General features: G+C 39.6%; 1 protein-coding gene across 2 annotated transcripts; it reads left to right on the top strand.

The window, feature by feature from the left end:
• Positions 1 to 186: 186 nt before the first annotated feature.
• Positions 187 to 9,295, top strand: PCDH18 (protocadherin 18). Of its 2 annotated transcripts, none has more exons than XM_010012802.1 (4): positions 187 to 2,691; positions 3,608 to 3,693; positions 3,828 to 3,991; positions 8,299 to 9,295. In XM_010012802.1, exons 1-4 carry the CDS (start codon positions 187 to 189, stop codon positions 8,964 to 8,966), a joined length of 3,423 nt encoding a protein of 1,140 aa, XP_010011104.1. In that variant the 3' UTR covers positions 8,967 to 9,295. The 2 variants fall into 2 exon arrangements, with proteins under 2 accessions (XP_010011104.1, XP_010011102.1); XM_010012800.1 differs by having other exon boundaries at positions 3,605 to 3,693.
• Positions 9,296 to 27,237: the final 17,942 nt, after the last annotated feature.

Raw genomic sequence — 27,237 nt, 5'->3', positions numbered from 1 at the left:
GGCTTGTACCTGGATGTCCTGGCACGGTGTGTATATAAAAAACCCCCCGAAACTTTTCTGATCTGGTGAGATATTAATCCTTGGCTGAGCAGAAAAGGCATTTTCAAGTTTGGAAGGACCAGATGTGCGCTGGGTTTAAGGTACGGAAGGCAGCCGCTATAATTGCTTTTTAACTTGCTTGGAGAAATGAATTGCAAAAACTTACAAATGCACCGAATCGGCGGTAAAATGCACTTTATATTCATTTTTGCACTGATGATAATATCTTTCAATAAGGCTGTGCTAGGCAAGAATTTGAAATACAGGATTTATGAGGAGCAGAGAATCGGATCGGTAATTGCAAGGCTGTCGGAAGATGTAGCTGATGTTTTATTAAAAATGCCTAACCCTTCCTCGGTGCGATTTCGAGCCATGCAAAGGGGGAATTCTCCCTTGCTTGTGGTCCGTGAGGATAACGGAGAGATCAGCATAGGAGCCAAAATTGATCGGGAACAACTCTGCCAGAAAAACTTAAACTGCTCCATAGAGTTTGATGTGATCACTCTGCCCACTGAACACCTGCAGCTTTTCCATGTTGAAGTTGAAGTGCTGGATATTAATGACAACTCTCCCCAGTTTTCCAGAGCTCTTATCCCTATCGAGATATCAGAGAGCGCAGCAGTGGGAACGCGGATCCCTTTGGACAGTGCTTTTGATCCAGATGTAGGGGACAACTCCCTGCACACTTACTCTCTTTCTGCAAATGATTTTTTTACTATTGAGGTGAGAACCAGGACTGATGGTGCCAAGTACGCGGAGCTGATCGTGGTTAGAGAGCTGGACCGGGAGTTGAAGTCAAGTTACGAACTCCAGCTCACTGCCTCAGATAAAGGGGTGCCTCAGAGGTCTGGCTCATCCCTCCTGAAAATAAGCATTTCTGATTCCAATGACAACAGCCCTGTTTTCGAACAACAGTCATATGTAATCCAACTCCTAGAAAATTCTCCAGTTGGGACTTTGCTCATAGACCTCAATGCCACTGATCCAGACGAGGGCGCTAACGGTAAGGTCGTCTACTCCTTTAGTAGTCATGTGTCTGCCAAAATTATAGAGACTTTTAAGATAGATCCAGAAAAAGGACACCTCACCCTCCTGAAGCAAGTGGACTATGAAGTAACCAAATCCTATGAAATTGATGCTCAGGCTCAAGATCTGGGGCCGAATTCCATTCCAGCTCACTGCAAAATTATAATTAAAATTGTGGACGTGAATGACAACAGACCTGAAATTAACTTAAACCTGATGTCCCCAGAGAAAGACGAGGTAGCTTACATTTCTGAAGGGTCACCCCTGGACACTTTTGTTGCCCTGGTCAGAGTGCAAGACAAGGACTCTGGTGTGAATGGAGAGATAGTTTGCAAGCTCCATGGACATGGCCACTTTAAACTCCAAAAGACTTATGAAAATAACTACTTAATCTTGACTAATGCCACTCTAGATAGGGAAAAGAGGTCTGAATACAGCTTGACTGTAATAGCGGAGGACAAGGGAACGCCCAGTCTCTCCACTGTGAAACACTTTACCGTCCAAATCAGTGATGAAAATGACAACCCACCCCGCTTCCAGACAAACAGATATGAAGTTGTTATCTTGGAAAATAACTCTCCGGGAGCATACATCACATCAGTCACAGCCACAGACCCAGATCTAGGTGACAATGGGCAGGTGACATACACTATTTTGGAGAGCTATATTTTGGGAAGCTCCATAACCACCTATGTGACCATTGATCCCTCCAACGGGGCGATCTATGCCCTGCGAACCTTTGACCATGAGGAAGTAAATCAAATTGCCTTCATGGTTCAAGCGAGGGATGGAGGGAGTCAGCAGCTTGTTAGCAATACCACGGTGGTACTAACCATCATTGACGAAAATGACAATGCTCCTGTCATCGTGGGGCCAGCGCTACGCAACAGTACAGCAGAAATATCAATCCCTAAGGATGCTGGAATCGGCTTTCTTGTCACCAGGATAAAAGCTACAGATAGAGACTCTGGTATGAACTCTGAACTCAGCTGCTCCATAGTAGCTGACAAGGAAAACAGCATCTTTGTGATGGATCCCAAAACCTGTGACATCTCTATCAATGTGAGTGTTGAATCAGTTCCAGCAAAACAATGGGAGTTTTTTGTGATAGTCCAGGATAAGGGCAGTCCTCAGCTTAGTACTAAAGCGCTTCTCAGATGTACCGTTTTTGAGTATGTGTATTCATTTGCAAGCACAGAAGCGACTTTGGTAAGCCAACCCTCCCTGGATGTCTCCATGATAACGATTATATCCTTAGGATCTATATGTGCTGTGTTGTTGGTCATTATGGTCATTTTTGCCACAAGATGTAATCGAGAGAAAAAGGACACCAGGTCCTACAACTGTCGCGTGGCAGAATCGACCTACCAGCACCACCCAAAGCGACCGTCAAGACAGATCCACAAAGGGGACATTACGCTAGTGCCAACAGTTAATGGCACTTTACCTATCAGGTCTCACCACAGAGCTTCTCCATCATCATCTCCAACTCTGGAAAGGGGACAAATGAGCAGCCGGCAGAGCCACCACAGCCACCAATCACTCAACAGCCTGGTGACAATCTCCTCTAACCACGTGCCTGAAAATTTCTCACTGGAACTCACCCATGCTACTCCTGCTGTTGAGGTAAGGTCCACACCTCGATTTGCACATCCCTTCACTCATGCCTTCACTGGGGAGCATGGAGATACTCTGCATGCCACCTGTGAGACCAATTAGGTCTATGCCTAATGAGAATGTATTATGGATTTCTCTTTAGATGTCACAGCTTTGCAGTTTTAATCCAATATCAACTGAATCCATTACCATGTGGAACAAGATTAAATCTATTATTAATAGATTAAATATTTCTTGGTTCTTCCCTGTAAGGTCAAAACAATGGGGTGTAACACAGGCAGTGCTCAGCTCTAGTTTACTGCTCACTTGTTCGTTCTTCTTTGCCTTCCCTTTCTCTTTGTTTAAGAAAGAGTGACAGAGTATTTATATAGAGAAAGAATGCAGGAGACCCTTTCATTAATGGGGATGGAGAACTAAAAGGTTAAACACTGACACAGTTTGAGTACAGCTGCTGTAATACATGCTCATAACATCTCAAACTTTGAGACTACCCGTCAGTTTTTACTGCAAATGCTCTGTAATGTCTTAAATGAGAGCTCTGTCCTGGTAACTTGACATGTAAAGCAATGACATTTTGTTTTGAATTAGGATCCTGGAATGGTAAAGGGTTGATTCTAATTTATTAAAACAAAAGAAAGCTCTGCCTCAGTTTAATTACTTGTTAATGAATTAATTATTGTGAGTTCAAAGGCTAATGAACAGTAGTGCATTTCCTCATTGTATAGTCTTCAGATGTTTCCTGTGGCAGACACTGTACTACAAAATGGTCTATTGTACTGCATTATATATGTGCAGGAATTTGATTTAATTCACCTTAAAGGAAAAAAGAACCAAAACCAAACCAGTGAAGCAAATTAATGGTTTTACAACTAGGAATTTAAGCTTTCATTTCAAAGAATCAGTCTTCTCACCTTTTCTTTAGCAGGTTTCTCAGCTTCTCTCGATGCTTCACCAGGGCCAGTATCAACCAAGGCCAAGTTTTCGAGGAAACAAGTATTCCAGAAGCTACAGGTAAGGATCTGGACTGTTCTGCTACGTATGCATGTACATGTATCAGAAAACAGACACATGGCTTTAATCAAAAAGTGGAATGTAATGTATATGAGATAATTTAATTCCATGATCCCAACAATTCTCTTCCACAGGTATGCCCTGCAAGATATGGATAAATTCAGCTTGAAAGACAGTGGCCGGGGTGACAGTGAAGCTGGAGACAGTGATTATGATTTGGGAAGAGAGTCTCCAATTGACAGACTTCTTGGGGAAGGATTCAGTGACCTTTTCCTTACAGATGGGAGAATTCCTGCAGGTAAGAGCACAATGGAAGCTGACCAGTTTATTTACACTGCTGCCTGGCTGTCACTTTGATAAAGCTACTACTGAGAAAGCAAAAATTCTTTAGCTTTCAAGTCCTGTGTTTCCTTCCTTTTTACTCTGCTTCATGATAAATACTGAGCTGAAGCCTTCACATACGTAGTAAAATGAAACCTCAGGCACAACTGAAAATCCACCCAGAGCAGTGCCTACTTTTTTCTCTTATTCACATTACCGTGAGCTGGCTCTAAAGTCCCCCCAAAACCATGATCTGTTCCATGTCCTTAGACTTCTAATGTTTTTGCAGAGTCAGGCAGTTGCGGTTTGTTAAAAATATACTGAACTATAATTTGGGAGATACATTTTCCACAGTGGGTTTGGTCCATACGATACAAACTTCTACCATGGATTGTGACTGGTCTAGAAATATGGATGGAGAAGAAAGGTGTATTTTTTCCCACTGAAAAATGAACTGGAGTGGCAAGGGAAGGATCTAAATATGCCCCAGACTGTAAATCTTGTCACTCATAACTTCTAGAAGGAAGAGATTAAGAGGTACAATTCAGGGGCAGATGGCAGAAAAGAAAAAAGCTAGAACAGGGGGAGTGGAAGTAAGATAAATACACGTGTACATTTTCATGTGTATGAAGTATCACTTTAAAATTTATGCCCAGTTATTAGTTGAATATAACAGTCTATGAGAAATCATGTTGAGTACAGCTATGAGAATTTTGTAGTTACTTTAATAATTACACAGCCACTGGTTGTACCCTGGATCATGTGCTTATTTCAGATCATATTTAGTTTTCTTTGTGTAACTGACAGGGCTGAGTAACTCAGTATGGCTCACTGAACCAAGAGTGTAAACTTAAAAGGTTTAGTAAAGTCATTTTATGCATAAGGCATATTGCTTTTAGGGCAGTACAGCACATAATTCCTCCTAAAGTGTTCCCCACATGTTGCCCAGGAGGGGAGGAGAGGAGCTGCAGTGCTGCTCCTTCCCTCTGCTGCTATGGAAAACACTGGTGAGGGGTTGTGCCTGACCTTGGTGCGGTTTACCCTTAGAAATATGCTCTTAGGCTAGACCAGAGTAAACTCCAAAAGTTTAATTTGTTCTTCTTATACATTTTAGCTTTAAAATTTCCTTTTCTTTTTTTGGTCCAGACTAGGTCTTCTGTCACCTACCCAGGCATTCATATACCTTCTCAAAGTAGTCTTATGTACTCAGTGTTTCAAATCTGAAGGCTTCAGAAAGTTACTGGGTTTTCTTCAGAATCTTTAACCTAAATCTGGAGTCCTAATGTATTTTTATCCTCATATCCCCCCACTGCTACTACTTAGTCCTCTGCCAGCTAGCATGAGGCATGTCTCATTCTGCCCTGTGATTAGAAAGGAGGGATCTGCTGGAGCTCTCAGTTGCCAGGGGAACTTCAAATGCAATGGTGTTTGCACTGGCATCCAGCCCTGGTGCTGCCAAGTAAGAGCTGTCCCCTTCCTGGTGGGCAGTCAGGGGCTGCCAACAGGCGGGAGCGGTTCCCTCTTTGCTAGCTGGGATGCCCAGGACTGGTTTTCAGCTCTTGCAGTTCTGTCTCTAAAGAGGAAGCAAAGGGGTGGCATTTCCAAAGGTGCCCAGCTAATCGCATTCAAAGTAAGGAAAACTCCTGCTGAGTGCAGACAGAGCTGGGCTGGGCTATTACAGTGGGCATTTAATCTCACCCAGATGTCTGCTTGCCGCTCTGCATGGTCTTAATCCATCAGATAAGTATAGAACCGTTGAATGGTTAGGGTTGGAAAGTACCTTAAGATCACCTAGTTCCAACCCTCCTGCCATGGGCAGGGATACCTTCCACTAGACCAGGTTGCTGAAGGCCTTGAACACTGCCAGGGATGGAGCGTAATGTATGCTGAACCTGTTCAGATGAGACCTGAATTGATCTGTAATCCAAACAAACGAAAAGAAAACTTCCTGGAGGTTTCTTGTTCTCCATTTTGAAATGCTTCTGCATTGTTAGTCTGGACACAGGCAAAATGCTGTGAAAAAATCCTTTCAGTTTGTCTCTTTAAGATGGAACTGGAAAGAAATGGAGCCAGTCCCTCAAAACTCCAAAAATTACATGATCAGAAAGTTCAATAACTGTCCTTGAAAGGCTGGTTTCTCTTTCTCTTTTTGAATATTCACTAATAAGCTTTAAGTTTGGGAGATGAAGGGAGGGGGGCATAATAATGCTGTTGTACATCTTTATTTTTTCCTTTTATTTATTGCTGATTTAAGGACAGCCTGTGACACCATTCAATTTCCTCAGAGCATTTTTTGATCTTTGCTCAGGAATGTCAGAATTTATTATTTTATACCAAATCCAATCCTGATAACATCAGTAACAAAACTCGCAGTAAGACAACCTTCACTACTCATGAAATGCCAAACCATTGAAAGTCTCTCATTAATTTACAGGAGCATTCTTAATTAGAAGGGTAATCCTCACCTTCTGGGATGAGTTGAGAGCTCATCAAAGCACCATGGGTGACTTAGATATCTTTTCTCCTTTCTAACTCAGCACACATGTGCTTTTCATACATGAGAACAAAGCACTCAAAGGCATTTCAGTCTCCTGTATCAAAACTTCAGCCACTGATATTCTCTAGGTTGCTTTGTTTGTTCAAAGCTCACTGGATCAGCAGGCCATTTGCAAGAGCTTGTGCAATATCCAGCCTGTGGCCTGAACCTGTATTCTTGACGAAATTCGTACTCTCATATGTGAGACACAGAGAAATTTCATACTCTGAGGAACTGAAAGGACATTAGGAAAGCAAAAAATACGGTAGGCTGTGTAAAGCACAGAGATAAATAACGCTGACAGTATGAGAGTAGGACTTTATCAATCACTGGTATGTCCTAAGCTGAAATACAATGTGCAGTTCTGCTTACACCATCACAAAAAATATCTTTTGATAAACTGAGTGGATCCAGAGCCAGATGGGAAATGTGATGAGAAAGCTAGGGAAACTTACAGGCATGACTGCAAATATTTCTTGTGTATTCAGTATATAAATAGAAAGAAAAACTATTCTGTATGGGCTAATTTAACCATTAACTGATAGAAGAAAGGGAAAAAGTTTCTTATGGTCAAAATAGACATAATGCAAAGAGTCTGCTATATCTGAAAACATTCTTCTGAAGTATGTGACTCAAATTCAAGTTAGTGGCCCCTGCAGCACCTGGGTCTTTTCTAGCAGGTTTGCCAGGCACCCAGGCAGCACCCAGCCTAAGACAAGGCTTCGTGTCCTACAGAGGCAGTTCCCTTTGGAGAGGCACATCCACCTTTATGGGTCTGTCAAGTAGGGCTTTGTCTGTCTCCACTTCCAGGGACCCTTCCCAGACCTCTCCAGGTGTTTGCAGAGGATTCTTGCAGTGCCCTGCTCAGACCAGCATAGCTCCCAGAGATGCAGTCACTTGCCCCACTGAGTTGTTCCTCCCTGAGAGACATCACTCAAAACAAGCAGCTGGGAGAGTGTCTCTTGTCTTCTGCTCTTCAGTCCTCCTGGCTGGCCTGAATGCCCACCTTGTGCCAGTGCTTGAGCCAGCACGGTCCAGTAACCTGAGCTACAGAGTGGCAAGCGCATATCAGAGTAACTCCAGTATAAACGCTGGAGTCAGTGGGGGTGCGAGTTAAGCCCTAGGTGTTTTGATACTGTATAAAAAAATTAACTGATTCAGTTAAAAAGATAATATGGCAGTGAATCACTTCATATTCAGCATACATTGTCAGATCAAAAGGAGGTATGTTAATGAAGAGGGAGATCCTTCTGCACATTATTTTCTTTCTTCTTTATTTCCCATCCATTTCTTCCCACTTTATTACTCTGATACAATTCTCTAAGTGCATGTGGCAGACTTCACTAAAACTTAAGTAAATGTTTGGAGGTAGAAACACCTTCATTTTATTTATTTATTTAGTTATTCATTTGATGGAATAGCAATGTACAGAGGGATCAAGTTGCTTTAAGTCACAAATGCTTGTTTTCCACCTGGAACTTACATGTTGATCTTCAGCCCTAGATAAGAGATTACATAACTGCCTTACATGTTCTGTATTTGTCGTTCTCATTTTTGAGACCATTCAGAAATGGAAGTGTGTTTAGATCCAGACCATTTGTATTTGCCGCCTTCCTTCACGCAGAAAGTGAACCCAAATACTGGATTTGAACACCTTTGGAGAACTTCAGTCCTTGTTTTAGTCCCTGCAACTAAACAGTATCTGCAATAGGAGGGGGATGCTCACTCTCCTCTTTTCTCTCTTGCAGCAATGCGGCTGTGCACGGAGGAGTGCCGGGTTCTGGGGCACTCTGACCAGTGCTGGATGCCCCCACTGCCCTCTCCCACTGCCGATTACAGAAGTAACATGTTCATCCCTGGTGAGGAGTTCCAGGCACCTCAGCTGCAGCAGCAGCAGCAGCAGCAGGGCCTTGAGGAAGATCCACAGCCCACTGACACCAGTGAGAAGAAGAAGAGCTTTTCAACGTTTGGTAAAGACTGCCAGAGCGAGGAGGAGCCAGGGGACAACTGCACCTCCTCTCTCCTCTCTGAAATGAGCAGCGTCTTCCAGCGCCTGCTGCCGCCCTCGCTAGATGCCTACACGGAGTGCAATGAGATGGATCGCTCCAACTCACTGGAGCGCAGGAAGGGACATTTGCCAGCCAAGACTGTGAATTATCCACAGGGGGTGGCAGCCTGGGCAGCCAGCACACATTTCCAGAATCCTGCCAGCAGCGGGCCCACTCTGGGGACTCACTCGGGCGCGCAGCCTTCTTCCAAATGGCTGCCGGCCATGGAGGAGATCCCAGAGAATTATGAAGAAGATGATTTCGACAACATGCTCAACCACCTCAGTGATGGGAAACACGAACTCATGGATGCCAGTGAGCTGGTGGCAGAAATTAACAAGCTGCTGCAAGATGTCCGGCAGAATTAACTGTTTCAAAAGCCTATTTTTCCATATTTATGGAAAACCGAAGAACAAAAAAAAAAGAACAAAAAAACCCAAAACAGACTGAGAAGAACTGGCATTGCCAACTAGTTGCATTTATCATAAATGTGTCTGTGTATGTTGAATATAAAATACTGTATTTTCATATGTACACAATGCAAGTGTGATTATCTTTATCTGTATTTTAAAAATACATTTGTACCTTATATTTATGTGTAATTTAACAAATAAATTTTATTTTTGTACGCCCACAGCAAGCATGTTTTCCTAAATGTATATAGGTGGTACCACCCTTGCCAAACATCCACCATTCTTGCCACACAGGCATGTAAAAACAAAACAAAGGGAGGGATATTGCTTTCCCTTATTGTTTCTTTTAAGTCTGAAATGTTACAAATAAAAATTCAAACCACTGAAAAGTTATGCAAACATTAGTTTCAGTAAACGATCCAACACCTTGTTGCAATGTTTCATTCTTGTAATAAAGAGTTGTCAACTCCCATGAAACCTAAAATGTCCTTTTTATTTTGATGCTTTTGGTCTATAATGTCATTTTCAAATTTAATTAATGGATTATTATAGGCTCAGGTTACGGTCTTTCTTTTATAGATGTCTTCCCAAATGAACAGATCATGGAATTCGGTGGTGGGACTTCCAATGTTATCTCTGAGAGAGAAAAAAAAAAAAGGTAAAATTTTTTCTGCTGTTGTTGACCTGCAAAGCCAGTTGAAGTGAGCAGTGTGTGCTTGAAAGACAGCAATAAAATCAGCTTTTCTGACTTCAAGCTGAATTCTCAATTCATGTAAATAAAAAATTGCAATTAACTGCTTTATCCTTGTAACTGACACCAAAATAAAAGGAATGTTGCATCTCTCAGGAAAGCAGATGATTCTAGCTATATTTTGCCTCTGCTGTAAGTGTGCTTATCTTGTATTTCCCAAGAAATAGTTGAACTTCCCAGACAAGGGCGATCCTGCAGGTACATTGCTTTTTGGTGAGTCCCATCTTCCCACAGTGGGGCTTCACTTCGGACTGAAGGTAGCTCAATGAAAACAGTAATTTATACCATGCTGCCATCGCTGCTTGAGGGGTGACCTAACTAATATTTCTCAGATAAAAGTCAATGTGGTCTCTAGTTGCCTTTTTTTTTTCCCAAAAGCTTTTTTTGGTTGGCCCGGCAAGCACAGAGATATTTCTGTAACAGTAAACAAACTGATTTTAATATTGAGAAGCACGGGTGGGTTTTGGACTTCTTATGCTCATTTCAGAACAGTGTTAACTTATTAAAAGATGGCTACAAAACCTGGTATTTCAGGCTTTCATCAGAGCTGTAGATGCATATTTTTTATAGGGTGTATTTCTTACCAGAAGTGTGATGAACTACTTAAATAATCAAAGTGAACCCAAGCATAAATACTGGTACATACTTTTAGTCTGGAGAATTGCAGTTGTAAAGTACTCTATAGAATATTTTTTAATGGTAGTTACAGAAAAATCCCGTTTAATGACCTGAAAAAGCCAGAATTTTGTTACGTGCATAAGCTTTATTGGTTTGCTCTGTGTGTAAGGAAACTTTAATGTCATTATTGGTTTCACAGTGCAAATATTTGTTGACACTCGAATAATGGAGAGACTCTCAAACTGTTTACAGTTCAGGAGCTTGTAAATATAGCTATGCTGGTTAGAAATACCAGGATATCAGATCTCTAACAAAGTATCTCTATTGGCAGATGAAACTATCAAAATGTAATTTTGTCAATATGACCTATAAATTTGAGGTAATTGGCTTATTAGCATTGGTACAAGAAGATCCTCTAACAGTGGAGTCTCTGTTTCTGTTTTGGAGAGTTCTTGTAGCACCTTTGAATGTCAACAGGACCTCAGTTCACTACTGAAAGGAAGAAGTTGTACCATGATGGGCTGAGAGAGCTGGGCTTTTTCAGCCTAAAGAGAAGGCTGCAGGGAGACCTTAGAACAGCTTCCAGTGCCTAAAGGGGCTGACAAGAAACATGGAGAGGGACTTTTTACAAGGACATGTAATGCTAAGACACAGGCAAATGGCTTTAAACTCACAGAGGGGAGATTTTTATTAGATATTAGGAAGTTCTTCTCTGTGAAAGTGGTGAGGTGCTGGCACAGGGTGCCCAGAGAAGCTGTGGCTGCCCCATCCCTGGCAGTGTTCAAGGCCAAGTTGGACGGGGCTTTGAGCAACCTGGACTAGTGGAAGGTGTCCCTGCCCGTGGCAGGGAGTTGGAACTAGATGACCTCTAAGACCCCTTCGAACTCAAACTATTCTACACTGATATGATTGATGATAACAGCTTACTTATTAAATATTTGAAAACCTCTTCCATGTTTTTTCCCCTTCCTTCCCACTAATAGCCTTAATAACCCCAACCAGCCTCACCTGAATCCCCCTCACCTCAAGGGTGCAGGAGCTCATTTAAGCTCAGCCTGGGCATTCAGTTGTTATTTGAGTGTTGATCCCTACCATTGCTTCCTGGATAGACCTGGGACTTACTTTATAGCTATATACCATGTATCCAGCTGCTGCTAACAGGAGTTGCTGTATAGACACTTACCTTGGTTTGTCACCTTGCTGTGTTGGGAGCTGTTGGTCCATCCCAGCATCAGGACCTGGCTTTACTTGCTTTATTCAGGTACTGTAAGATTGCACTTTGTCTGTGCTGGGATTACACTCAGCTCCTGGCCTACTTCCCAGAGTAGCCCTGCTCTTGATGTTCCCTGATAGTATCTCATGCACTGTGTTTATCTCATCTTACCTCTTACCCCTGAATTCCCCCACACTCAAAGCCTTTTATTGGGTGACTCTATGAGGTGGCAAGGGCTTATGTACCCAGTTGCAGCTCCCTGCTGCTGACTTCACAGGAGTGGAATGGGAGAGAGGTTCAGGTAGAGCAACTCCTGAGACAAAACTCACCCTCTTAGGGAATCACTGATCCTAGCCTGGGCATGTGAGGTGTATAGGGGCTGGCAGTTATGTTGAATGTATAGAAGATGGTAGTTTGACCACAGCTATTGAACTTGGACATTATTTTACTTTTCTATTGACATGGATAAAATGTTGCTATTACTATTGTTTATTACTAAATCGTCAGCTGAGAATGAAACTCCTCTTCAAGTGATGCAGATTCCTGCTTCGTAAATAAATGCAGATAGATACTGCTTCCCATTTCTAGAAGAGGAAATATTAGCCCTTTGGGCTCAAACTGGTTTGTGCTGCCTACAGACTTGCAGGGCAGCCTGATAAGCTCCATTTTCACAGTCACATCATCCACTAGGGATTTAAAATTCTGTTTTAAATTTAAAATCCTTAAATCAGTTTATGCCCACTGGCCTATGTCACATGGATAGTCTCAAAGATTTAAAGAGCCATTGTTTACAGAGGGGACTTTCTAACAAAAATAGATTGCAATGAATTTCTCTGGTAGCATTAGGCACCCAAATGTCATAAAATACGTAAGGTTTTCCTACAGGGGATTTCTGTACCAACACAGTAATAGTATTTGGTATGTGCGTTGCTGTAAGAATCTTATCATGTAAAGAGACCAGTTATAAGGCCAATCTCCAGGAGCAAAAATGTTTACTAAGATTATATCTGAAATGTGTTGGAGTTTGAGCTGCACTTATTATTGATAGGAAGCTTGCTAAAAGATCTGTAGATTGTGGTAAATGAGAGAGAAATCCATCTTAATCCTACTCTGTCTAGAGTTCTTCTCTTCTCAGGCTTCCTTTATAAATGAAATTACATGTATATATATATGTATATGTATGTGTGTGTGTATACACATATAAAAGCCTTAGCACCAAATCTTTTCTGTGTCAAGAACAGGGAAAAATAATATTACACAGATTAAAATGTTAAAAAAAAATCTGGATTTATTACATTTTTGTAACTAATAGAGAGTTAAGGGTTGATGGTATATTTTGAGCATCAAATATGAGCATGATTATCCTGTCCAGAACACTAGGTTGCTAGAACTTCTATAAATGCTTAACAGCCAAAAAGTTTCCCTCCTTGGTATCATTATGACAGAAAAGGTCATGAAAGCCAGCAAATAATAATTATCAAAATACAGGTAATTACTATGTGCTGGTGGTTCTGTGATTGTGACCACAGATAAAATTAGTAAGACTTTGAAGAGATACAAAGCTTAATTAACAGATGTTCAACCACTATCTTTCTCCAGACTCCACGTATGTTTTACTTTTTAGTCATTTGTGGAATGGCTAAATTCAAAAATGTCCTGAAATTCTGATCAGAGATAGTGTATTGTTTGACTACTTATTTAATTTGTGTTTAAAGTATTTCTGTAACCACTGCATTACACTTTATTATTTGGTGTCCATTAGGGTAAACGCATTGAGAGGATGTGGAGGATGTGGCTGTCAGTAATGTCTTTGTTACACTCTACACCCTGGTTGAGTTTATAGTTACTTGGTTTAAGAACAGCAATAGAAAGCAAACAAAAGCTACCACAAAACATTTAACCTTTACAGTTTCCTATCTTTTTTTAAATGAAAATTTAAATTTATAGAAAATGCCAGGAAGCTGAATTTCCTCTTCTGTGCAACCTGCAGAGAATGTCAGATGTTTCCAAAGATTAGAAGACGTGAAAACCTCGATTGTCAGCTGCATATATGAATCATAAACTTTCCAGACTACAGCAGAAGCAGCTAAAGTTTGCCTGCAAGCTGTAAAAACAAGCTGGATTTGTGAAGAAAATCTTATGTTTAAATTTTGTATGGAAGGGCAACTCATGGAGGTTACTCCAAGTAGCTGTAAAGAACAAAAAGAGCTTTCTCATGTTTAGTTAGCATTAGGTTAACATGGTCTCTAAACTGAGATCCCTAGGAGACTGGTACACATACATTGTCCTTCAACAGTGCAGACTGGCACAGCGAGGAGTGAAATTGTGCCTGAAAGTGTATCCAGGGCCAGACTCTGCACATAAAACTTGTCCTGCCACATATTCTGTAATGCAGTTAGAAAATAAGGAAGTGATAATATTGTAACTTCAACCAATAAAAAATATTCATAATTAGCAATTCTGTTGCACATCCCTGGAGCATTAGAACCATAAATGACTGAACACTAAAAAAAAAAAAAAAGTATTCTGGGATCATTTAACCCTCACTAGTGAAAAAAGAGCCTTTCTGAAGAGACACACAGGAACAGCCTAAACCACACTGTAAAAACTATTTACAATGGAATTGGTAAATAATATTTTATTTTATTAAAACTGAAGGGAGACTTACAGATGCTGGTAATAACCTAGGTTGAAATTTAACCAGTGCACACAGTCCTCCCACTGCTTGCCCAAATAGCACTGTGGGAAATACAGTGAGAAATAACCATGCAAACTGTTTTACAGCTTACATGAAGCACTTAAAGCATCACCATGCATCCAATTTCATAACATGACTTTGGTTTAGTACTGATTCACGAGAAGAAAGCAATACACAAGGAATCAACAACACCCCTTGTATGTAACTTGAAGGACTTTTATCATGGCAATGACCTCACACAGTGAACACATTCAGAAGCTCACAAAGTAACAAAAGAAAGCTGCATGGCTCAAGCGAGACTTCTCTTCATGTGTTCATGAAGAATATTTTCAAGCATACAGACGTTTAGAGCTACAAAATCTCTTACGTAACCATAAGTTCATCCAACATAATTTTTATCATCTAAATCCTAAATATAGATTCTCAAAACATGGCCATCTCCTTGTCGATTGATTTTTACATCTATGACTTACAGCACTGCCAATGACTCTTGAGATATAGGTGATTGACTGTACATATTCCCATGAAAATACTACACTCAATTCTCTAGATATGGAAAATATCTGTGCCCGGTCACACAAAATTTTGTCAATGCCTGAGTGCAGGCATGATGAGGGGGCAAACTGTCCATTGCCTAACTTGTTTTAGGGCCTCAGTGCTGCAGAGGTTTGCTTCTCTGAGCACACACGCATACAAAACAGGACTCCAGAGAAAATACAAGAAGAGGAAAAAGAGGGCTGCATGCTGCAACAGGCACTGGAAAGCAATTGTCTGCCCTTCTAGGTGGTCACCCCTCAACTGTCATTTCTTTCTCTTCTCCCTCTGGCTGAAAATATGTGGTTTAAATGTTAAACAAAGACAGCAGCTTCAATGGTAAAAATTGAAATTGTAGGCTAGAGTGGTGGTTTGGACAAGAAGTTGCTGCTTCCTGGGAAAAGAAAGTGATCTGAAGCTGGGGTTTCTCAAAGTAATGATATAAGTACACACTATACTTTCATATGCTTTTATTTTTGAAAGGAACAATTGTCATAAGCTCTTGTTCTGGAGACAGGATTTATTGTGGTGGGGGTTTATTTTTAAAAAGACTTTTATCTTCAACTATTTTTTTAAGTTTGGTTTTTTCTTTAATTTAAGCCAAGTCCAGTATGCTGCCTTCTCACCTTCTCTCTCCAACAGCTGCTGGGCATTCCTGCTTGTGCTTTTTGCTGCCACTGTTGCTTGAACAAAGGTAATGTGGAACAGCTGAAGTGGTAGATCTGGCTGAAAACTAATGCCTTTCTCATGACGGCATGGATGCTGCTTCAGAGGTGAGTTCTGAGTATAGTGTAGCTGGGACTCTGGTTGGCATTGGTCTTGGTCACTGGTGAACATGCAACTGTTGTAGTTTGAACACTGCTAAGAAGGCAGGTATCAGAGCATGGAGTGCCAGGCAGGCTGCAGCTTTCGGGTTCCCTGACAACATTTTGGGTGATGGACTCTGAACTCGTGCTTTAGGGGTACTCTAACAGTAATACATGGCCTAAGTGGTTCAGGCATGGCCATGAAGGGTAATCTTTCCCTGTAGACTGGAGGTTTAATCCATGCTGCCGTCATCATCTTTTCTCACTGACTGGTTCAGGTGGGACATTCCCTGTCAAGTGTAAAGTTCTTCCCGTGTATTGCATAGAAAGCACATGAATTCTATAGATCTTGCTGTGTTAAGAGGTACATATTTGTTTTGTGTGTTTAGCTGTGAAAAGTAGTGCAACAGGAAGTCTCCCCCCTATTTGTTTCATTTAAATCATTCCTTCATTGTCTTGTACCTTTTCTCATTGGTTTGGATACTAATACCCTTCATCTTACTGAAACACTGAATGATTGTTTTTGGGGGAAAAAGTAAAACTAGCAATAGGGAGTAAAGGGACTGGGAAGCAAATTTTGTCCCATGTGTCTAGAAGAGCTCTCTGCATGTAAATTCCACAAAGTTTTTACAGGAAATATGGATGGTGATAACTTTGAAATTTTTTGGTGCTAAATTATTGAGTGGAAACCGGTATTTTTGAGTTGCAATATTTACCCACTTGGCAAGATTAGTTTCCAGCTAGTAAGGCAGTGTCCTAGGGTCACCATGGCAATGCTAAGTGTAAACCATGAATTATGCCTTAAAAGGAAAGGAAGTGTTCTTGCTGCTGTGTATGGAAAATGAAACAGCCTCTCACATGTGGTACTGTGCCTATAATAACTCTGCAAATCTCAGTGTCTTTATCTTTCAAAAAGATAAGACTTAAGCAATGATCATATTTAGATCTCAGAAGGAGAATTAAGACTATCCACTAAGTGTTATGTACAGAAAAAAAATAAATAGCTAAGACAAGGAAAATAAACAAAGTCTGTATGAGAGAGGATTGTGTTTGTGTCTCCTTTTCACAGGTTCCAGCTGGTCTTGAAACAAAATGGTTGCTCTCTATAAACATAAACAGATTTGTTACATGCTTAAAAGTGCATTGTTATAAAACACAGTTGAAATGGAAAGGGATGCACTTGTAAGCCTGGTAATCAACTTTACTTTGATGGTTCATGGACAGACTCTTTCTATTTAACCCTGGATGGGGTAGTGAAAGAGGCTGGCTGCTGATGCTCTGGAGAAAGCTAATTGTCAGAATCTTGTGATCTAAGGAGCTGAAGGTACCGCCTGTGTGTGAGAAAGTGTGTGGAAAAAATCCATATCCAAAGTAGTCTAGTAGTGTGCAAGAAGAAAAGGAAAGGAACACGTTTAAAAAAAAAAGTAAAAAAATCCAATTTTCTTGTTGATCAGATCTGTGCTGCTTCAGCTAATGGCTGTTATCCGCAGTATTTGCAAGCTGACAGGTAACCTGGCTGGCTTTTACACAAATGATGACAAACAACTGCAGCAGCCTGGCGTGCCTCTGACAGAGAATGATGGACATATTTTATTCAAATAAAATGGAAACATAAGCTTAGTAAATTGGTAGGTTTGAGACCACCTGGTCTTATTTTGACCCATCTGGCTTTCCTAAATTCTTACAATAATTAGGTCACCTAGCTAAAGAGCATGTTGATTTGTAGCCAGACTAAAAAAATGTTTGAGGTGAAGTGGTCTATTTATCATGTTTTCCAAGTATCTGTGAGTGATGTTAAAAACCTTATACATTCTCATGTTTGGATTTTGGGGTTTTTTTTGTTGTTACTGTGGAAGCTATGTCTGACCTGACTTTTTGGAAAGTTCTGTAATTTAAACTTTTAAAATCTTTCAGAAAGATAATATAATTTGGGCATTACAGTTTCAGTGGTGCAATAGGTGAATAGCATTTGCACTGCTTTCAGGAATCAAGTTATGCTATCACAACCATGCCTTATGTCCTTAAAAATCTGTGAAACAAAACCACAAGTGTAGATGTGACTGTTGAAGGGCAACCAAAATTCAGGTCCCTCCTATGGTTCTCATCTCACTAAGAGCAGCAAAGTACATGCTACACATGTTTGAGTGCATAAGTTAATATAAGAAATAGTAACGAGATTTGTGATTGAAAACATTTTTAAACAACTGAAAACTCAGTGGCTTTCCGCCAGTGTGGGTGGACAGCAATGGTACATTCTGATGCTCTGTACTACTCAACACAGATTTCTTCAGCATTGCTTACAAAAGTCTACAAGAAAACACTCAGAGAGAATATGCAGCAGTTCACATTAACTGTGTGGAGCGACAGTGAAGATTTGTCAGCATATGTAGTTCAGCATTTTTGCATGTATTAGAGTAAATTACCTCATTCCTTTCTACCACAGGGAAACCGCTTTATGGCAAAGGAATGCACATGTCATTAACTGCAATTTCAAAATACAGGATATAGGCAAAAGAAAGCATGTGTTAAAAATATGTCAGAAAGGAGTCTGAAAGACTGTTGTGTTGAGTAAGAATTTAATGGTAGTGTTTCACTGAAAATGAAGCTTCAATAGAATAGCAAACCGTGTATCAGCAGTATCAACTCTAATTAGCATGTAAGAGAATAAGAACAGGTACTATTTCCCTGAAACTTGAGGCAAGCCTTCCAAAAGGCACTGTTATTTTAATAATTTATTTTAAAACTGAGCAAACAGATAAATACTTATTCTCCTTCAGATTTCCATGGAAAAAGGAAAGGCAGGGAAAAGGCCTGGACAGTGCTTAGAAAGTAACAGTGTTCTGCCCTAACTGTGCTCCAGGGATTTTGTACCTCAGAGAAGGTACTGAGCCTGTTTGCGGACACTTAGGTAGATGTCAAATATGCCTTTCTGGATAAATTGCCCAGGTCAGGTACTGTGCTGGACCTAGTAATTTGTGACTGGTAAATCCTGTCAGGTGTGTGTTGCCTTACTTGATAGGATTCATCTGAGGCTGATGAGGACTGGGATAGACTTTGTTAGTGTGGAGTTGATTCACTGAGCCCAGTGGCTCCAGCACCGTCTGCTTAAAGCTTGGCTGAGGCCTGAAAATTCTGGATGTCCCTCTGTGCTAGCGAGAGGAGTCTGAATGAATTCAGTGCCTTGTTCCAAGATTTGCTGGCTGTATGGGTGGCAGCCAAACACACGGTGACTTCTCAGGCTGGCAGGACAAGGATGCTGGCTTTGCCAGCTCCTCCATCCGCTGATGTGGTGGGCCTCTGGAGAAGGCTTGTGTACACTTCTCATTTTCTCTCTGCTTGTTGGACCAGTGTACAAAAAGATTCATACCTTCTTTATGGCCCAGGACTCTGACTGAGCCGGCCAGGTAGCAAGCAGTGCTTCTGGAGAGAGCCCAGCTTCTGACTCAGGGAGAGAAGAGTGGTCTGGTAAAGAGGAGATCTATTGTCTTTCTTGACTGAATGCATTGTCCTTGGTAATGGTTTTTTTCACTGAAAGCAGCATCATTATTATTATCTCTCTATGGAGTCAATAGGCAATAAATGAAAGCCTGTCTGACTTCAGAAATGAAAATTGATTCCTTCAATTTGAGGCAGCTTGTCTTCTCCCCATCCCCCTTGAAACCTGAACATGCAGAAACCTCATCCAAAATTATGATGATTCTGAGAAGGTACTGGAATCAGCTCTCATAAACATCAATAGGAGGCAAAACCAAACCAATGTGGATGCAAAAGGGTAGCATCCATTTGGTCATGCTGGGGGCAAATCTGGAATGAGAGAGGAATGTCACCCAGATGGAAGGTGCATGAGAAAATATTTCAGCCCTTGTTTTTCTCTTGAGAATTGTTCTGCAGTATGTTCCCAGACAATTTACGGAAGACCTACTTACTGTACATTACATATGGTTGGAAGAGAGTCTTTGGGAAATTCAGTTCAATGTTGAGCTTTGGACTCATTGTACAGACCAGTGACATTAAACAAGATATGATAGATTACTATAAGAGAGCATTAGCTCTCTGTTGTATGTTCAGTATAGTTGCACAGTTTAATGGTATCTTCCCATAAAACATTCTTTGAAGGAACAATACCTAAACAGAGAAATAAATCATATCTCTTCAAGTCCATAAAATGTGAACACTTTTGTGAGGACTGTTGGAGACAACAGTTAGCACGATAGGAATTAATTCTCCTGTCTTATTCCAACCTATCTGGGGGTGCCTGTCTGGTCCTGACTCCATGGAAAGACACCTTACCCCCCCAGTATTCCTCTCCATAAATTTAGTAAATTAGTCTCTGACCCATGAGGGGTTTTAATCACAGTGGAAAACTCTCAGGTGAGTCCTTAGTAAAATAAGTAATTGAAGTATTTAGAAAAACAGTGTTTAGTGAAGTTTTAGTAATGAGTAATTTAGCAAGTTTGCTCAGGCAGAATTTTCTGATGTCTCCTGGAGCTTCAGTATCTGTTAACATGCTACTCACTCCAGCCAGGTCTGGCTGCTCAGTTGAATCACTCAATATTTATGTTTGTTTAATCTACTGGGAAAATAACCTAGAATATATATTGCTAGGACTCAAATTTATTTTATAACACAACATGAAATTCAGCAAAATACTGATGTTCAATCTGTTCAACCAAGAGGACTATTCTCCAAATTATTTTTGATGTGTTTTCTTGGCATGGGATTGGGGTTTTTTATTTGTTTGTTTTCATTGCATTTTGAGGAGATCAATGTAGAGTATGTTAAATACCAAAAATAAAATTGGAAAGATTTATGTCCCAGCTGAATTGAATTAGCTTGAGGACAAACAAGCTATGGCTTAATACAAAAGTGTTTAAAGAGGTTTTCATAAAATGAATATCGATACTATGATGACCCAGTATGGATAGTTCCTTAACTTTACAAAAAAGATATATTTTTTTCCAAATGCAATTACATAAAAGACAATTAAGGAGAATTGTGCTATTCTGATTTAAGATAAAGTAACAAAAACAGACCACTGACAAAAGCTATTTTGTTAGATCTCTAATCAGCCATAGCAAAGTACAGCAGAAAAGAGGTTCTTCGGTCATCATGATCCTAACTCCAGAAGATAAGCTTGTTTCTTACTTGCCCTTTCAGAAGGGCTTACATAGATAGCTCTGCAACTTCAGGTGACAGGTGTAAAAATAACAGTCAGCTGGAGACAAAACAAGAATATTTGTAATATCATTCAGTTTACAAACAATGAATAAAATTCACATAATTCTAGAGAGCTTTTAAGAATTATTCCAGTTTTTACATGTGAGAACTTATACAAGTATAGGCAAGTTCAAAGAACAACTGGAAACCAAAAAGAGGTGTTAATGTATGAACAGGCAGCATTCTGCTCCAAACCATGCTCAAAACAGGGTGAGAAGTGCTTTCAACAATGACTTGTCTCATCCAGGAGATTAACTGGTTAATAGCTAATTATATTATTGGTAATTGATAGTCATATCAATGCAAACCTCTGTTGTACAAAGATGCAACAAATCTTGCAGAAAGGCAGTTCAGGCCAAGCAGCAGCACTGGTAATGGAAACTGTGGCAAATGTTCTCTCATGGGTTTCCGGGAAACCATAAGTTTTATTTTTTATTTTTTTTTTCAGAATTATGCATATTAATAAAGTAATTTAATATTGTAGGACTCTTATTTTCCAGAAAAAGCTTGCCAAGTGCAGTATATACCAGCAATTGAACTCAAGGACATCTCCTTTTAAATAGTCTTAAATAGGGCAGATTCTACTGTAAATTAAAGAAAACAGCATCTTGGTATCTACAAAAGTTTAATGCTGGAAGGCTGTCTCTTAGCTGGTTTCCTGACTGAATAATCTATTTTTCTGCTAGATAGTGAAAATACTTAGTAATTTTAGACAATGACCATACTCTTCATATAACTCTTTATACACCTGGGTTTTAGTTCCCTCCTTTTCTCTAATTTTTAATGAGATGTAGTTTATAAAACATTATTTGGTTCCCTAATTCAGAAAACTTATCTTTAAAGACCAATCTCCCATCTATAACAGTAAAAGCAAAGGCTGAGAGACAATGAGGAGGATGTCTCCTGGACCTAATTCAAGAAGGACATTAACAAAGAAAATGGTACCTGGTTTACTGAGTGCAAAATCTGTCTCCAAGACATTACAAATGGAAAATACATGTCTTCATTCTGCTTCAACATCTCAGTTTGTTCTTAGTCTTGTTCTTACTGTGGAATAGGATTAAGAGGAAAAGAAAAGAGCAGCTAGTTATCCAAGAGAAGTGCTTAGGACCATGCTGGTCACTTAGAGAACAGAGCACAGCTCTTCACAGTGGATGTTTAAAAAGCATCATTGAGCAGAAACATGAGTTACAGCCTTAGCAGATGTCAGTAGAAGATATTGACAGAAAATATTGGAAGTCGTGGGAACATTAGGGTGAAGGAAGTATCCTCTCAGTATTTCCTCTACTATTCTGTGTTACGGTAATTTTGTCTTCTCTGTGTGTGCTTCTTTATGTGATGCATATTTAAATTTAAATGTAGGCTTTCAGTTTGGTTTAGGATTTCAGGATCTTCAAGAAAGTTCAGTAAGAATCAGGAATTTATAGTAACAGAGCTACAAAAGACAGTAAAATTAATGATACAGTCATCAAAAAAAGAAAAAAAAAAGCATAAATGAGGGACCTAAGTGAAAGAGCAGAACGTTTCTTTTAGTTCAGAAACTGGCAAGGAGCTCTGTGTAAGCAGTTCATCCAATTCCTACAGAACATAACAGGGTGGAAATTAGAGACAGAAAATACTTGCTAGGTTATGCAGGCCATTTTCCAGTGCTAGCAGAGAAGGAAAGAAGTGGAAAGTACATCTTGTGTCACTCTCTCATGTCCCTTCTGGCTATATTCGGAAATGACATGGATAAACTCTGGAGGGAGCCCCACCCAGTCACTTTTAGCCAGAAGCAGCTTAGCAGCATATAAAATGGTTGGACAGGGGAGGGAAAATCTGGGGGATGCTCACAGAGATGGGAAACCCCTTTACTTTGTGATCTGGAATGCTTTTCTTGAGTTTATTGGCATACGATGTGCTGCAATGCTGGTTTGTTTTCATGTAAGAGCTGTTCTCTCTTTGAGCTCACACACCAAAACTTTCCCTTCAGCCGTTCTCCTTGGGGTCTGTACAGCTCCCATGCTGGAGGTGTGCCTATGGGCCCCGAGATTGCTTCTGACAGCAGTGGGTGACTTATCAAAGAGGATACTTGACAGAAATATGGAAATTTTGCAAATTAAGAGAAAATAAATCATAGCACTTGAGCTCCTTTGACCTTGTAGTCAGAAAATTATAAAAGCAGTATCAATGTTTCATTGTAAAAGGGGAGAAGTCCCTTTGACTTGCCTTAAGCAGCTGACAGTTTAAAGTAACAGAATTTTAAACTAAACGAGATCTGCCTCTCTCTCTCCCTGAGTTCGCTGTTCAGCTCTGTGCGCTTATTTTTATTCTGTTTTTGAAGTTAAATTCCTGTAACCACTACCACCAAAGCCAGGCCACATGGGCAGCAATTCAAGACTGAGTAATTCTGTGAGCTTTTTTCCAATCATCCAGCTACAGTCGTAACAACAGCTGCCAGAAGAGAATGTTTTTTCTTTTCTCTTTCTTTTTTTCCCTACCCTGTGGAATTTTGTTCAAGTAGTTTATCTGGGTTTGATTTATTTATTGTTTTTAATTGCATATTTTTGAGCATGTTTTGAGCACTCTGAAGCCACCTGACTGAGGGTTTTTTATTTAATTTTTTGAAAGAACTGTTATACTTACACTCCCTCTCTTTTTACTGAGGGTGTTTGCTGGTGTGCCTTTTAAAAACGCAGTCCTAAGCAGTCAGTCATACAGGTACTGAAAAGAACACGCAGTGTGCATACTTGAATATGAGAAAGAAACAGACATGCAAAATATTAATAAATGCAAATTATTCACCCTAGCATATAAAAGGTCAGAAATGAACTAGTTAGCAAGTTTAAAGCATAATGAAACTTTGTTTGTTTGTTTTGGTGAAAAAATTATTCTGGCATCTTGAAATGTGATGTGCTGGGAGTGAAGTAATCCAGACTCTGCTGGCGTCGTCTTTTAATAGCCTAGTCTACCCTTTTCTGGGATTCTGCACAGCAAATGTTTTTTCAATTGTTACCATCCAATGTCTGCAAGATCTGAGAGTCTCCAGTTTATGAGGTATTGTGGGTTTGATCTTTGTGGTGTCAAAATGGCTATGTCCTTTGAAGTTATAATAGCTGAGCAGATTTATATCATCTACAATATCTGGTCAAACTGATTAGCTGATTAGTACTGTATTTTGGGGAGAGCTTACCTTTGATCTCAGATACATTTGAATGAAAGGACAGCCCAGTGAATTACTTGAGGTTTTATGCTCTACCAGTGCTTTCCTGCATAAATCTAAGGGAGATCCAAAAAGAGATTTGTATTGTCAGTGTCTGAAGTAGCTTGTTTGCAATGTGATGGAGAGTTCCAGGGAAGCTCATGGGTCACCTTCTTAACCACAGGAGATGGGTAGCTACCATTAGCATTTCCCTTGCACAGTCATGAGAACAAGGGGAAGAATATCATCAAAACTGACATAGTTTGAACTAAATCAGATGAATGAGACTGTTCCTACCTCCTGGGGGTAACACCCTCCCACCCCTACATACCCACCCCCCCAAAAAAAAAAAACCAAAAAGCAACCAAAACCAACAAACAAAACCAAAACAAACACACACACACACACAACCCCCAAAATCCCACAGCAAAACCCAAAAGAAACAAACAGAACTCCAACTCTATATCCATGGAATACAGCTATTATTGAAAGTAATATGAACAGCCAAACGGAGATAACTATTTAATATCTAGATCAGAATGCTCTGAAAAATAAAATTCATATTCTGGATTATTTTTTCTTAATTTTAGAGTGGTTCAAGTTGGGGCTGCTTTATGACCTTCCCAATGGGGTAGGAGAGGTCTCAGGAAAATAGAGGATGGGTGTAAATATTATCACAGTTAGATGATGAAAGGACATTAAAATGAATGTTACCACTTTTTTTTTTTTTTTTTTTTTTTTGTTATATGTTGATTTATATGCATATCTTCCTTTACCATTTGGGAAATAGGAGAAATTTCTTTAGCCTGTAAAACATGAATTAGAATTGTAAACTGTTAAACTAGAAATTGAACCAAATACCTATTGTGGTTTGAATTCTAGTTAAACACTTTAAATATTCAACTGTAAGTCACCAAATGTTGAATTAATTATTTACTGCCAAATCATGAAAGTTTAAATATCTGTTAATTTTTCTCCCAAAAGAGTGCCAACTGTTTTCTTACAGAGAAGTAAAGTCAAAAAAATTAAAACAAGATGACAGTCTTGTGGCAATGTTGGGATATGAATCAGACTTTTAAGACTGGTGTTGTACTGCTACTGATACTATCATATACATTGGATAATATTTTAAGTAATTCAAAGATTAGCAGAAACTGGCAAACTGGCAAAAATATTGATAGTAAAAGATTTTTTTGTGCTTATTTTCATAGGCAGTGACACAACAGCTCAGTTTCTCTTACTGAGAATGTATTTTGATAGAGAATAGAAGGAGAAAGAGAATGATTAAGAGGCCTGCATGTACATTTTTGTTAATTAGTGGTTTTTTATGTTCAGAAACATAAATGTATGAAATAAAATTGTGACACGCAGAAAGAATTTTTCCAGTGGAAAAAACCCCACCTTATTCACAATTTCAACTGCTTTGAACTACAAAACCCCTTGGAATTTTGTAATATTTTCTTTTACAACTAGCAAATAAGAGGTTAGACTTTACAGTTTTGGTATATTTTTTCTGGTAAAAACCCCTATAAATTTACCCAAACATAAGTCTTATGTGTTCATGCAGAGTTTAATCTCTGTTCGAACTACAGTTTAAGCACAACCAAACATCATCTTCAAAATCTCCACTACTCCGTCCATATTCATCAGCATGTAATCAGATCCTGACAAATGGTGCTAAAAGAATGTGAAATATAGTTAATCTCTCTTCACAAAGTCCATTTTGAATTATTTTTTTGATCTTCCATAGAATTTTAGGCAGGGATTAAAAAGCTGGTCTTACAACATATCTAGGTTTTCACAGTCGTGAGATATTGGGGAGTCCCCACTGGAAAAAAAGCAGCCCCAAGGGTCCGAAAAGCCAAGGTGAGAACATCAATATTTCCATCCTACATCTTCAAAAATCAGTGGTAAATACAGCAAGTTTGATGTGAATGCTAAACCGAAAACCAAGACCAGAGCTTCTGGGCTTATGTGCCCATGTGGCTTAGATCTTCCTGATTTCTTAACGAAGTAAAAGCCAGACTAACACAGGTACACCCATGTCTGTTTTTCATTAAAAGAAGGGGGATACAGCCACAACTACATTATGTACTACCTAATAGCTGAGACAGAGCCTCTTAAATGTAGGCTGCCTGTTCATTTAAATATGCTTAAATCAAACCCAACATTTATAACCTGTTTAGAACCCTGAAAGCAATGAACATTAGAATTGGTCTGTGAGGCCCCAAAAGAAAAGAAAACAACCAAACACCATCTTTGCTAAGTAAATTTTTTCAACCCCTCTCCTCCTCCAATGTCCATCTGACGCTGTTTTCTTTTTGTGGTTTATCTGGTGTTGGATGAGCTGTTCAGTATTTGCAGTTTTTAGTGATTCCAAGAATATGTGGGGACTAAATGCTTCGCTTGAAGGCACTATTCTTTGTTGGTTTTTTGTATTTCAGCAGTGTCTAGCTGTCCCACTGTGGACTGCAATCCCACTGTGAAAGGAGCAATACAAACACATGATAAAAATAAACTCTTGCCACATCGTGCCACTGTGTAGGAAATGGGTGGAAGCAGAATTGTCTTTGGGCTGAGGGTAGTGAGGGCAAAAGACAGCTCTAGCCAGGAATGATGAGGGTTGGAACTCACCCATGCACATTTAAAGCAATCTTCAAGACTGAGCTTTGAAGATTTATACTGAAATATTCTCCAGTTGATTTATAATTTTGCAATATATTCACCTTTAATTCACCCCAATTCATGCCCATATGTTGGCATTTTGCTATATGTGAGACAGACTTCATCCCTGCATGTTAGGTTGTATCTGAAATATTGGAGGCAGTAAATGATGGAAAGATTTGACATTTTAATATGAGGTAGATGAAAATCTGTCAATACAAAAATTACTCATGGATAAGATAAAGATCTAACAGAAAGCAGAAACCTGATTTTTGTCCATGGCAGACTAATTAGAAACAATTGACTTGAAATTCAAATATGTGAATGTTTGATTCTACTCCCAGAAGTGAAGCGTGCATTTTTCAGAGCTAAGGCATTTGCTAACAGTGCATATCAAAAGGTTTAGTTGTTTACACATTTTCTTATGCCAAAAAAATCGCCTCTATTCAGGACAATGCAGCCACTTGTAAGTTAGTTTATAAACCAGATCCCAATAATGTGCTTCATTAGAAAAATCATTGGAATTCTGTGGAAGGTGAATGCA

This window comes from Nestor notabilis, unplaced genomic scaffold, assembly GCF_000696875.1.
Source record: "Nestor notabilis isolate BGI_N333 unplaced genomic scaffold, ASM69687v1 scaffold1514, whole genome shotgun sequence".
Lineage (NCBI taxonomy): Eukaryota > Metazoa > Chordata > Aves > Psittaciformes > Psittacidae > Nestor > Nestor notabilis.
The sequence above is the reverse complement of the archived record's forward strand: the minus strand, read 5'-3'. Positions and strand labels throughout refer to the sequence as shown.